Source organism: Mobula birostris, chromosome 2 (genome assembly GCF_030028105.1).
Source record: "Mobula birostris isolate sMobBir1 chromosome 2, sMobBir1.hap1, whole genome shotgun sequence".
Taxonomy (NCBI): Eukaryota; Metazoa; Chordata; class Chondrichthyes; order Myliobatiformes; family Myliobatidae; genus Mobula; species Mobula birostris.
Genome location: NC_092371.1, coordinates 60,151,378 through 60,166,110, shown reverse-complemented (window position 1 = coordinate 60,166,110; position 14,733 = coordinate 60,151,378). Strand labels below are relative to the sequence as shown.

General features: G+C 39.4%; 1 protein-coding gene across 1 annotated transcript in view; it reads left to right on the top strand.

Moving 5' to 3' along the window:
* mtcl2 (microtubule crosslinking factor 2) overlaps positions 1–14,733 on the top strand; it is a 107,901-nt gene that overhangs the window by 13,109 nt on the left and 80,059 nt on the right. The window contains exon 2 of the mRNA XM_072241881.1: positions 8,060–8,284. Coding sequence (XP_072097982.1) covers positions 8,060–8,284 — 225 coding nt within the window. The remainder of the gene's footprint in view (positions 1–8,059; positions 8,285–14,733) is intronic.

The following is a 14,733-nucleotide window of genomic DNA, read 5'->3' as shown; positions in this document are numbered from 1 at the left end:
ATTGGTCAGTGTTCTGAGCTGTTTACTGATATGCTGTAGCTACAGATGGGACTGCTCTTCCCTCTTTTCCAGAGTTTAATTGGTCTGATGAACACCATCGATACCAATGACCTTACACTGTTGGCTCATACATCATTTTATCAATGTCAAGGTTTTAATTTGTTTGTAATGAAGTAGATAATTTTTATTACAAGCTGCATTGCTTATCTGCCCCTGCCCCTGAGTGGGTGGTGGGGGGCTGGAGTCAGTGAACAGCCTACATTCTGACTGGTTCCTTGCAACCTCAGAGGTGTCTGTTGCAAAGCCACTTAACCAGATTGCTGGACGATTAAGTTCTTCACCTACACACAGCTACAGTGCATCGAGGCTTTTCAGCGCCCTGATCCCTTGACGGCAAGAGGTCCCTGTGATAAAGTTTAAGGGAATGGGGGATTGTCAGATTCCTGTAAACAATGGATTCAGTACTGACTATGTCTGTGACTGCAGTGTGTTTAAATAATGTCTCACAGCTGCTTTCTTTGGAGCAAGATAAGGGTTAAAGTTCACCCAGATCCACATAAGATGCCTCTAGGCTTTTCACACCTTTTGATTTTGACAAAAAGCAGTACCTGATGGAAATTAGACAGAACATTCCTTTCTTAATTCAAGCATAAATTTGACAGATGTTCTTATCTTTGTAATTAAGTTGTGGCTCCAGTAAACCAGGTAGGACATACTTTTAGCAACACACATCAAAGTTGCTGGTGAACACAGCAGGCCAGGCAGCATCTCTAGGAAGAGGTACGGTTGACGTTTCAGGCCGAGACCCTTCATCAGGCCTAACTGAAGGAAGAGCAAGTAAGAGATTTGAAAATGGGAGGGGGAGATGCGAAATGATAGGAGAAGACAGGAGGGGGAGGGATGGAGCCAAGAGCTGGACAGTTAATTGGCAAAAGGGATATGAGAGGATCATGGGACAGGAGGCCCAGGGAGAAAGAAAAGAGGGGGAGGAGAACCCAGAGGATGGGCAAGGGGTATAGTGAGGGGGACAGAGGGAGAAAAAGAAGAGAGAGAGAAAGAGTGTGTGTATATAAATAAATAACAGATGGGGTATGAGGGGCAGGTGGGGCATTAGCAGAAGTTTGAGAAGTCAGTGTTCATGCCATCAGGTTGGAGGCTACCCAGACGGAATGTAAGGTGTTGTTCCTCCAACCTGAGTGTGGCTTCATCTTTACAGTAGAGGAGGCTGTGGGTGGACATATCTTTAATTAAGGTGGCTGGAGTGTCTAACAAATTGATTGTACTTTTGTATCAATAGTCCATTGTCTTGGCCAGAATGGTTATCAAACTGATTGTTCTTTTGTATCGGTGGCCTTATAACTTCTAACAATTCTGACATCAGGCAGTGAACTTGTAGAACCGCCAGAGAGATGAGCAAGGTTCTCCCTGATGCTGGGTCCAAGTTCACTTGCCGGCTGAGCTCGAAGAAATAAACGGGTGAAAAGAGAAGTAACGATCTTTTTGTGCTGTCGTTATTTGATCCAGCAAAGTTACGTTTACACCTGAATGGAGTCTCCAGCTAAGTCTAGGTTGTGGGTGGGGACTTACAAGGTGGCATGAGGTGTTTGAGGAAGGAAAGTGATTTAGAAGGAGTACAATGTGCAAGAGGGTGGTAGGGTGCTGGGAAGACCTCTAAACTTTGGTTTCATGGTGAGATGAATATTGTGTTGCTGTAAAGGAAGATATAGGATGCTGCAAGGTTAATTTTGTCTTTTTTAAATGTGCTTCCTCCAGTGGTAAAACTGATTGGCATTTCTTAGCTTGGTTCTTGTTTGGTTCATGAGGTGGTTCTGAGGACTCACAATGATCAACATACGGTGGCTAGTTGCCTGCTGAACTTGTTTGGGAGTCCTGCTCACGAGAGGTTAAGGACCAGCGCACTGTGGGTGAGTATAGGTAGCCATCCCTTTACACAATCCACCCCATGATAGCCAGGAACTAGGAAATTCAAGGGTCAATTGCAGCATTTAAGATTTATTTCCTCCATCAGTGTTAGTCCAGACAAACCAACTCACAAAGTTAAAGCCCTCCATACATGAGTGTATATTTCTTATTGTTTCTCCTAGTTTAAATTCACTGAGAATTTCCATTCTGATGTGCCACTGGTGGGTGTTCTGACACACTGCTGATGGATTTCTGATTAAGTTCCTTGGCTATTTTCCCTTCATAAATGCTCCCTGATCTGCTGAGTTCCTCCAACGTTTTGAATGTGTTACTGGAGCAAAAATATTTTTATGCAGTCTTTCATGATCTCTGGACATCAGAAAGTCCTTTTGATAGCTAGTAGTCACTGATCTGAAGTAAGAAACAAAGGAATCTTAACCTAGAAGATCAAGGAAATGATTGTGGACTTCAGGAAGGTGCAGATGAAACACATCCCTCTGCAAATACATGGCTCCTTCATAGGGAGAGTTAAGTGCACCAAGCACCTGGAAATTTACACCACACATTACCTCAGCTGGTCCCTCAATATCACCTCCCTAAATAAGAAGGCACAGCAACGCTTCCACTTCCTGAGGAGATTGAGGCAAACAAGGCTCCCCACTGCCACCCCCCCCATCTTAACTGAATTTTACGGGAGTACCATTGAGAGTGTCCTGACAAGTTGCATCCCTATCCGGTATAGGAGCAGCAGAGCATCAGACTGGAAGCCCCAACAAAGGACTGAGAGAACGGCCAAGAGGATCATTGGGATCTGTCTACCATCCATCGGGGACACTTATCAGGAGCGCTGTTTACACAGGGCCCTTGGTGTTATTAGCGATCCCACCCATCCGCCCAGTATCCTCTTTCACTTTGTACCATCAGGCAGGAGGCTGATGCATAAAGACAAGGAAGGTCAGGATTGGAACAGCTTCTTCCCACGGGCCATTAGGCTTCTGAACTTCCTGCCGCATCGCATTCAAAATCACTGATTAATCTACAATATTTAATTTATGCAGTTTACTTTGTGCATAATTCATTTGTAGATTTAATTCTTGCTTTCCCAAATTATTGTGTGTTATGTGTGTGTTATCTGTACTACTGTGCTTTACACCCTGGTCCGAAATGTCTCGTTTGATGGTATACATGAATATATTTAAATGACAATAAACTTGATTTGAACTGCAAATTGTGCACAGCTGTCTTCCTTTGGAAACAAGGTGATAATGACCAGATAATCCATTCTAGTGATGTTAACTGTGGAATAAATATATTCCAGTACACCAGGAATAACCTCTGCTATTTAAAGTACTGCCATGGGATCTCTTCCCTTCACTTCTCGCTCAAGAAGTACGCCTTTGACTCGTTCACTCCTTCAGAAGAATCTTAACCTAGATTTATGCAGTTAAATTTCTGGGATGGGCATGAACCCTCCTGACCTATGCAAAGGTGCTCCTATCTGAGTCACAGCTCACTTAATAAAACTGCTTATTAGGCACGGCACAGCAGAGGTACTTAAAAAAAAAACTGTGCTGAATTTGTCAGTTATTTAGAAGATCACTTTAGCCCAAATTTTGATGGAAGCTTAACTCCATGTAAATGATACATGATCTACATAAATTGCAAATCAGACAGCAGTTTTTAATGGAAAAGTTTACAATTTTGCAGTAATCCATTTTGGGTTGCTGTAGTTCTGTTAGCTTCTCATTTTGAATTAGAATCGTCCATTAAGTTCACTACAGGATATCTCCTAGTAATGAGTAAAATAAGTGTACATTTAAGATTGTTTTGCTAATTACTAGTCGACTAAAATAGCGGGGGGATGGGATCCATAACAGCAGGTTAATAAATGGTAGGGTTAAGGGTAAGTGAGATGGTATGTCAAGTTAAACTCAAAGCATAGTAAGTTCAATGCTAATAAACGTATTTCAACTCAGGGGTTCATGTATTTATTTCAGCATTTGGAGTGTTATGGGTAAGGAAGATCAATTTAGAGCCTGGATCGGTACATCGAATTATGACGTTGTTACCATTACAAAGATCTGGTTACACGAGGGACAGAAGCTCAACACTCCTGAGTTTTGTTTTGGATATGATGTGGGGAGGGAGGGTAAAAGAGGTGGAGGGGCTGCACTACTGATCATGACAAATGTCACAGCAGTACTCAGAGAGGACCACATACATGAGAAGATCTGCAGATGCTTGAAATCCAAAGCAACACACAGACATTGCTGTAGGAACTCAGCAGGCTACGCAATATCTTGGAAAGGAATAAACAGTCAACGTTTCAGGCCGAGATCCTTCATCAGCGCTCACGGTGAAGGGTCTCGGCCTGACATGTAGCCTATTTATTCATTTCCATAGATGTTACCTGGCCTGCTGAGTTCCTCCAGCATTTTGAGTGTGTTCCCCAGAGAGTACGCACTGGAGGGATCATCCACAGAGGCAGTTTGGTTAATGATATACAGGCGGAGGACATTTGATATAATTTGACATCTAGATTGGCCTAACATTATGGGCTGAATGGCCTATCCTGTGTTCTAATATAGAAATTATTGATGATGGTCAGTTTAATTTTGCCTGTAACTGTGTGGAGAATTATTTTGTTGTAAATTTTTTTCTGAATCTGAGTAAATATTTCTTCCTATTTTTTTCCTTTTTTTGCTCCTCAATCTAATATCTCTCTTGCTAATATTTCTACAGCTCATTTAAATCCATTCTAATCAGTTCTTTGTTTATTTTCTTAACCATCAAATCTCACCAGTTAAGTAGATGCACTTGTTTTCATTATTGTACAGCAGCGTTTCAGAAACTTAGTTATTCTTACTGCATCATTATCATCTTTCACTAAAGTCAACTTTGAGTGAAATCCAAGATGCTGTCATCCCAGTCGGATACAATTCCACCAGCAGAAACGGGACTTTTGTGGCTGCATCAGGGAGCATACCAAATAGTCAAGCTCTCAGTGGTCACCTTTGGCCAAAAGATTAGTTGGGCCAGCCTCAAATGCAATGGCTGGAAGACCAAATCAAAAGACTGAGTCCTTGCATGACTTGCCTCATGATTTCCCCAAAGCTTGTCTGTCAGTTACGAGGCAGAAGTTCAAAGTGAGATGGAATGCTGTCCATTTTCCTGGGATACTTTCCACTTGCGGAAATGCGAACAAATCCAATGGGGGAAAAACAAGCAATCTTTACCACCCCAAACATTTAACACAATACACTGCAGTGACTTCCCATTGTTTCCTTGCCAGTGTTTTCCAAACCCAAGGGCAAGGGACACATAACTTGCTAGTGCCCTTCCTAGTCACACACTGCCCTGCCTTAAAAATATATCCTCAATGATACATGGATAATGGAAAATTTTGGATTATCTTTATTAGTTTTATTTGTCACATGTACATTAAAACATACAGTGAAATGCATCAATGACCAAAGCAGTCCAAGGATTGAGCTTGGGGCAGCTCACAAATGTCGCTCTGTTAACCAGCGCTAATATAGCCGCAACTCACTAACCCTAACCCTAACCCCAACCGTACGTCTTGGAATGTAGGAGAGAACCAGAGTGTCTGGGGGAAAGACACGTGGTCACGGGGAGAACATGTAAGCTGCTTACAGGCAGTGATGGGAATTGAACCCCGATCATTGATTGCGAGCGATGTAAAACGACTACACTACTGTGCTGCCCTAATGAAAAGGAAAGAGTGACCGTAATGTTGAGAGGATTCTGCATTGTCCGAAAATGTTCAGTCAAAAATTAGGGTTTGCAGTCTAAACAGAGAAAACTATGAAGGTATGATGGTCAGGTTGGCTGGAGTAATGCATCTGCCTAACTCATGAATGTATGTCAAATGACGTGATAGTGCACAAATCACAGTGCTTAAAGAAATAATGCATAACTTGTAGCCTGTCTACATTTTTTGAGGCACAAAACAGAAAATGAAAAGTGGTTTAACTGTATATGACAGGAGAGGTTAAAGGTGGTATTAAATCAAAGGAAAACACTTGTGTATTTGCAAGAAAAAAAGGCAAGCTTCCATTTAAAGTAAAGAAGGTATTCAGCCCTTGGCACTGTAGTGATTGTCAGAAGCAAAAATCCCATAAATCCTGTTCTACAGCTATGTCTTTCCCTGAGGTCCTGCAGCATCCTCTATTTTGCCTGCCGATCAACTGTGATTTTTTTTGCCACTAACCTCCACTGAGGGATAATTTACAGTAGTCAGTTAAATTGCTAGCACATCTTTGGAATGTGGGAGGAAATTGGAGAACCCGGCAGAAATCCGTGTGATCATTTTAAAACATGTTTGTGAAATAGTCTGCATTCTTTTAAGTGTAAATCTTACTCCTGGTGTTTACACCGTTTATAGGAGCATTGTTTAATTTCTGTAAAGTTGAAGAATAGACCTGAATATATCTGCTAATCCTTACCAAAAACGTAGCCCTCATCAATTAACCCCACACAGTTTGGCATTGAAGTTCCACCTTGCACTCACAGGAAGCGGTATGTTTGAGGTTATTTGATCATTCTGCCTGTGATCATTTAAATTCTGTCTATTCCAACACAAATCCCAAATGTATGTGCATCTGGTATTGCTAGGCAGCCAGAAAACCTGCACTCAAACTTGGTTGCTCAGTATCTAAAAATGATATGTTGTCCCTGGGAAGATTCCGGTGCTCAATAACTTGATGTTGTGTAGAATTAATTTTCAAAACCAGTAAAAATCATGAGCTCAAGTGTGGGAGCAATGGTTAGATTATGATTCTAGTTTCTTTACCTTTAGTGAATGGTTAATTTGGATAGAACTTTTTCCCAATAAATTGTGGAGTGTTACTGTAAAATAGAAAGCATATTGAGTTGCTTGCTGACTACAGCTGGGCTAATCACAGGAGGCAGTGACGTCTGTTCTCACCCAGTCCCACTTCTTTGTGGGATTCATGGATGTGAAGCTCCTATTTTTGTGATGCTCGTCGCTGCTCAGTGCACTGATGACATTTCATAAAAGACACACCTCGCACGATCATTTAATTGCATTTCAAGCAGCCAGGACATCTCAAAGTTATTAGCATGCTTTATTAAATCTGCTATTTATTACATTGCCATTCATCTTCCCATCCAATCTGGAGAAATTTACTGTCCATCCGGTGGCTTAATTATTTTAAAAGTTTTTAAAATGTAAATATTTGTTTATTTTTTTCAATCGATCCTTTCTAAGAGATGCTGGAGTACCAACAAATCACTTTATGCAAGTTTTCCCTTCTTTGCATTATTGTGGTTGGGTATACAATTGTTTAATAAGTGTTTGGTGCAGCGGCCACAACTTTTCATCCAAAGAGCAGCTAGGCAATTTAAATTCAAGTAATCAAGTAAATCTGGAATTATAAATCATCGCAGTAACAGCAGCAAAGGAACTAGAATTTTGTAGTTAAGATTCCATCTGGTTCAACTATGTCTTCCAGGAGAGAAGTCTACTATCTTTGCCTCATCTGATCTATATGTGGCTCTAGATCTACCAATATTGTGACACTGAACTCAGTCAACGGGTTAGGGGCAATTAGGAATGGACAGCTAACACTGGCACTGCTGGAGGTATCCACTTTCTCTGAATAAGTAACAAAACAATTACGAGTGAAAAGATATAGAACGATGGAGAAAAAAAAGCTTAATACTTTATGATGATATCCCATAAGCTTCTGATCCAATCCCCTTATGACTGTTTACATGACAGAGTATTGTGGGAAAGCTAAGGATCTTGAGTTAAGTGTGAAGAAAAGTAAAATTGTAATTAAGTCTTTTACATGCATATCTCAAACAATTGAACATATGGTTCAGTTTTTTTCTCTATAGTTAAATAATGGTTAATGCTCTTAATATTGCTTATTTCATTCCTGTTCACAGATGGACTGAAAAAAGATGCAATTACAACATTAAAATTATCAACAGCCTTTGAGGATTGAAGCATAACATGTAAAATAATATTACACTGCATTGAATTAATTGTTCTTTGGATTATTACAGTATTTATTTTTCTGCCTTGTGTTAGATTTTTTTGTGCCAGTTAGTTTTTAAAACAAAATTTACTGATGTTTCCTGATGTTAGGATGAAATTGAAGAACTTCGAGCTGAGATGTTGGAAATGAGGGATATCTATTTGGAAGAAGATGTGTATCAGCTGCAGGAACTGCGTCAAGAACTAGACAGAGCGAATAAAACATGTCGGATCCTTCAATATAGACTACGAAAGACTGAGCGAAGAAGCCTCAGAGCAGCTCAAACAGGCCAAGTTGATGGAGAACTAATCCGAAGTTTAGAACAAGATGTAAAGGTATTTATTATAATTTATTGAGTACTATACCCAGAAAAATGATAGGAGCATATCAAAAGGGAGCATGCGGTTCTTTATTCAAGTTGTTTTTTATTTGCATGATTTAAATATCTCATCTTTAATTAAGTAAAAATCTTTCTATACATTTTCCTGTTCAGTGTTTGTTGACAGGGTGTGGCTGAATGAGTTTGTCAAGGAAACTTTATTGCAATAAGTAAGCTCACAGAAGAGTTTACTGGGTGTGAACGCTAATACTGTGTAATGAATTGTTTAGACATACTTTTAAAAATCTTGCTGTTGTAATCTCAATGAGAGTACATTATTTACTTGATTTTTCAGTGGTCAGGTTTGGTTTCTTCTTGGGAACCAAATTCAAAAATCAACGCCATTGCTAGAGACTAAGCATGGGGAGTTATCCTGTACGATGGGCCCCCTAATCTGAAACAATATTAATGTTACAAAAGTTTAAGAAATGTATTTGATTTTCTATTACTAACTAGCAAAACAACCGATCATGAAGTGATGGAACTAATGAAACTAAAACTAGCAATATTAAACATACTTAAGCAGACTTAAACAAAGTTAAATTAAGCAATTTCAAATGTAATTAAGTGGTCAACAAAAGATAACACCCCTGGCGGTCCCCAGCTCTAAACTGCACAAAACAAAGCATGAATACTCTTCTCTTTACCATGCCCCCACCCACATGACTAGCTATCATAATAAATGTGCAAACGGACTACAATGCAGATACAAGTAACTTATTGTGTTTACTAGTAAATAAGTATCTAATCCAGCCTTCAAGAGAGCCCAATATCTTAAAAACAACAATGAAATCGAGTTTTTAATTCTACAGTGCTGCAGGTCCTTGGCAATATTGCCCAATGTTTCAGGTTTTCATTAAGGTGACATACCTTCTAAATATACCCTGAAAAGGATCTGAATGACGTATAGTTACATGCTGGTTATCAGACAGCCGAGGATTTGGTTCTCCTTAGTTCTAAGTGAGTTAGTGAGTTAGTTGTATGATGGGATGTAAAGCTCATCAAAAGCAAAACACATTGATCATTGTCACTAATCTCCCAAGCACAAAAGTCATAAACAACATATGCTATCGCCAACTGGGGTTTAAGAGCTTTTAGTAGCAACCATTTATCTTGTAGCCTCTCAAAGTAGACATCAACCTCTGTATTAATAAGCTAGTTTTCACAAACTGGATATCCAATGATGCCTTACAACAGTTAGTACTTCCTCAACAAATACCATGCAGTGTACATTGTGAGGGAAACATCTATTCAGCACAGATTGAGACATTCTAGCTTCTTTGATGTATTGGATTTAATTGAGAACAACTGCTCCTTTCATACCCCTCATCCCCTCAATGTGCCAGGCAACAGGCTAGTGCAGGCTGGAGCTTTTGGTCTCTTGCTCTTTCTCCTATTCCTGACAAAGTTTGGTTCTCAGACTTACTCATGGAGCTAAAGGAATGCCATCTTTGGATGGCAAAGAAGCTTGAGAGAGAATTGATGGGATGTGTAACTAAAGATGCTGAAAGCTCAAGATATTTTCAAATGTATTGTTGAATTTGAAGAAGGTACAGAATGGTCTTCACTCTTCCCAGTGCAGATTCAAAGAGTCATAGTCCAGTTAGAAATCATTTGTGTCATTAGGAAATAACAATTGCTGCAGAGGTCTTCTAGTAAATATCTCCTTTTTGAGTTACACAGAGATTTGTGAGATTTGGGATTACCACAACTGTACTCCTATCCTGGTTCACTTCTTATGTCAAATTGGCATTTAACCAGGTTGGATTTGCAGACACATGCTAGTTTTGAATATTAAAATGTGAAAAGGATTCTCTTTAATTTTAAGGACCTTTTCTTAGACTGGAATAATTATAAAAATATGAAAGTTTTTAAATCACCAAGTTCAAAGCTTTAAGCAAATAATTCAATTGCTTAACTTGTCATTCTGCTCTGAGGTATGGTTTCTGTGGAATAACTTGAGCCCAATCTGTGTAGGCAGTGGTCCCACTGTTAAATTTTTGGGATCCTTTAGTTATACTGAACTGACTGTTGAGAAATACAGTGGGTAACTTACTTGCATTAATGAAGACCAAAACTACTGCTGAAGGCACTTTCCAAATAAGATTTTGATGATTGAGACAGGCGTGAGCACTGATCTGCTTTGATTCTTCAACACCTAACAAAATAGAAACCTTGAAGTTCTCCAAATAGCCCTTCCTGCATAGGCAGTGGGAGCTGGTGTGTTGTCATGTCACTAAGTTGCTTTTTCCCCTCATTAGACAATCTGTAGCCACTACTGCCACCTCCTATTTACAAAAGACTGAACTGTATTCTTGCCTGGGTCTCTTGGTTTGAGGATGTGCAATTTATACATTGGTGGTTGCTCAATCTCAGGAGCACTGCTAGCCATTAAAGGAATTTGTGGTTGTTAGCTTTTGAAGCAGTTGTATGCAAATCCTTTTCATACATAGTGATTATTACTATAAACGTTGAAATGATAATTTATTTCATACTTCAGTTTGGTAATAATTACCAAGAAATATGCCAGGGAAGTTGCTTCTGATCTAAAGTTCATTACTGGTTTTGTACATTGCATTTCATGCTTGCTCATTGACACTGCAGAAAACAAAAGTAAGATTCAAAGAGCCCAAAGATGTTTAAGAATGACGGTTGAGGAACTCATGAATTTCGCTGAGGGACACTGTGTGGTACTCACTGAACCTTGCCCATTTTAATTTAGTTTTGTAAAGATAATGCAATGTGAAGTGAGTGGTAGCTCACCAAGGAGTAATTATCAAGGATAAGCTATACCAGTTTCACCAGTTTTACTGCGAGCAGGATAAATAACAAAAATAAGTAGTTTTTGCAGCAGCTTATTCTTATATCAGTCTTGCTAATGCAAATTTCTTTCAAATTTAACTAATTGAATTAAACAGCTTTCTAATGAATAAATTCTCTCTCTTCTAGTGACGCTCCTGCTGGAAATAAGTTTAGATTAGGTGATTGTATTAGAAGCAAAAATGAGTTACTGGATTTAATTTCTACAGTGGCAGCTCCAAGCATCAAATAAGTGTGTGTAAATTTGCATATCAGAATGTACATATTATTTAACTTAACATCAAACCAAACTCCTACCCTTCACAGTGTTATTGATTTTTTTTTAATAAATCAGCTTGTTGAAAGGTTCATTTTCTAATTGAAGTATGTATACAGAATAGAACTGTGAGATCCGTCTTCTCCAGATAGCCATGAAACAGAAAAACCATGGAAGTTGTTGGAAGAAAAGACATCAACTCCACCCCCTGCTCAAAAAGTCAAAGTAACAAAAACTTGCAAACTTCAAGCTCCCAGCCCTCTCCCTCGCAAAAATACGAATGCCCACATGGGGGATAAAAAACAGCATCAATAACATCAAACCCCCAATCCCCTCTCTCACACAAAAAAACTAACAGATCGCCCACATGATAAAACACCGACAAGAACATCAACCCCCAAATCCCAAACCACTCCCTCGAACAAAAACCCAACATATCACCCATCTGGAGAATGGTAACAGTAGTGTTAAACACCCAACCCCCAACTTGCCAATCGGCAACAAAAACGAAAACAGAAAACCAAAGGAGACCAATATGGTCATAGTTTGGGGTAAAATTTTCACCTTCTGGAAGTATTGTGTATTATTTTAACAAAACTATTTTGTTTCATAGTAAAATGTATACATAGCCAATGCAAAGGAAGAATTGCAGAGTCCTAACTAATAGATGCTAGTTATATGTTATGCAATCTCATTTTACTTTTGTCTTTTTTGAACTAATTATTAGTCTCTAATGGGGACCAATATTGTAGTGAAGTCATTTCTACACCGACTACACTGTTGTGTTAAATCTATTAGCCACATTTAAGAGCCAATAAATAAGTGCTAGAAATAAACTTTAAAATCAATGTTTATTCGTCTTAGCAAAAATAGACTTCTAAGTAAATCAAAGTTCAGATGGACTAAAATTTATGTCATTATCCACAATGGCAGGTTGTGGAATGACAGTTAACCACTTGTCATAGTGGAGAGCACATTGAACAACCAGTTTTTCCTCATTTCCAGTGAAAAGTTCCAAATAGCACACTAAAGACCCAACTGTTCAAATTAAAATAATTTATTTATGCAGAAGCAAGGAAACGATGATAAATGTGTACATTAGTTGGAAAGCAAGATCAATCCACTGTTTCAACTGGGAATTCTTGGTTAAAATAACAGAGCCCCATAAATTATCAATCTATTAGATTTCTTTATAAAACCTTGACCATGTAATATTGGAGATATACAGACTGTATTTGCAGTCTGTGGTATTGAGTTCTCCAGACTGAATTAAAATCTGGGAGAGTTCCATGTCATAAATTCAAAGTTTCAGTTTGATTCTGAGGTCAGCTGCTTTGTGATGGTGTGATGTGAGGTAAATTAAATCCATAGCAACTTAGAGCAGAGAGTGGGTGTTCTAAATGTTAATGTATGTAGATGATCAAGTATTACAAAGTGACCCGTTGGGTCATTCATTTTAATTCTTTCCTGAGAAGACCAGCAAACATTACCAGTCCAGGAGTGCCTTTGAAGATGCAATGGTGATCTGTCTTATTGCTTGCTTAATTTATTTTATTTATTTGGAGCAGGGGCTCCCAACCTGGGGTCCACAGACCCCTCAGTTAATGTTAAAGCTCCGTGGCATAAAAAAAGTTGGTACCCCTGATTTAAAGATACAGCAAGGAACAGGCCTATCTGGGACTGCCCGCAACCCACCTATTTAACCCCAGCCTAATCACAGGACAATTTACAATGACCAGTTAACCTACTAAGTTGTACAGCTTTGGAATATAGGAGGAAACTGGAGCACCTGAGGAAGCCCACAAGGGCAAAGGGAAAGTGTACAAACTCCTTACAGAGAGCACTGGAACTGAACTCCTAACTCTGCTATCTCGAGTAGTAAAAGCATCATGCTAACCATGATACCGTTTTATTGACAGTCTGTACTGACTGGGGTCTGCTGTGCTACCGTGGTACCTATGCTGCTAAAGCAGCCCCTTGTGTTGCTGTTTTAATCCGGGATTTGAAGGCACTGACACAATAACAAAAGAGTTCCAATATATTTCTAAACCATGTTGATGTATCTCTTGGAACCCAATCTACATGTGTACCTAACCTACTTATACCCGCTGCCACTGTCCTAAGCCATAGAGAATGTAAGTTTGGACGATTCTGTTGAAGAAGTTTTGGCAGGTTCTTACAGGGTACATTGTAGCTTATACATAAATCTTATAGGAATCTATAAGCACAGTTTACCAGTGGTAGAGCAGATGATGTTCATGACAGTGGATAAGGTGCCGACTTTGCTCTGTATGACATTGAGCTTCAGCATTCAACAAAGCTGCACTCTTCAAGGTTGAGAATTTTCCAAGACAGTTGGATTTATTATTTGTAGGTGGTGGAAATGGTTTGGAAAATAAAGGGCTGGGTTACTCTGCACAAAATACCCAGCTTCAATAGCTATTGTATTTATCTTCATAGTCTATATAAGCATCTGGCCATTGTTATCCTCTATGATATTGGAGGGACTTTGGGAACGATGATGCTGTTGAATTTTGAAGGAGAGGTTTCTCTCTCTCCCTCTCTCTCTCCCTCCCTCCCCCCCCCCTTATTCATTCAGTCATTGCTGGCCTCACAAATGTTATCTGCCACTTTTATCAGCTCAAGCCTGAATATGTTTTAGACAATGGACTGTTTCGTTATCTGACGAGAAGAGAATTGAGTTGAACATTTTGCAGGCATCATTGAACCTTACCATATACTAATGCAAGATAGTTCACTGATGGAATGTTTAAAGGTTGTTGGGCCAAGGATAGTGCCATAAAAGATTGTGCAGCCATACCTTGGGACTGTTATTACTGTCCACCGAAACTAATCTCTGTCATTCTAGTCCCTGGAGAGTTTTCTTTCTAATTTCTATTTACTGGGATTGCTTGATGTACACTTTGTCAAATGCCAGTTTGCATCTCTTCTGCCCACTGGCAAAGGCCATGACGGCTGTACTGGAGTGTAAGCTATGGTGGTATAGAATCTTGGAAAGGTATAGCACAGAAGAAAGTCCTTCCTTCCACCAAGTCTGTGCTGACGAAGAAGCACACCCATTTTTTTTATATACTAATCCCGTGACAGTGAGACAAAACCAGAGCACCCTGGTGAAATCCATCTCATCACAGGGAGAACATGTGAACGCCACGTAGTTAGTTAACCAGAGTCAAAATTGATCCTAGGCTGCTGAAGCTGTGAGGAAGCAGCTCTGTTGGCACCTCAACATCACCCTTCGTTGGACAGTACGATGGTATGAGGTCAATAGCCTTTATTTCAAACTTTCTTGAAGTCACATTGGGTGAATA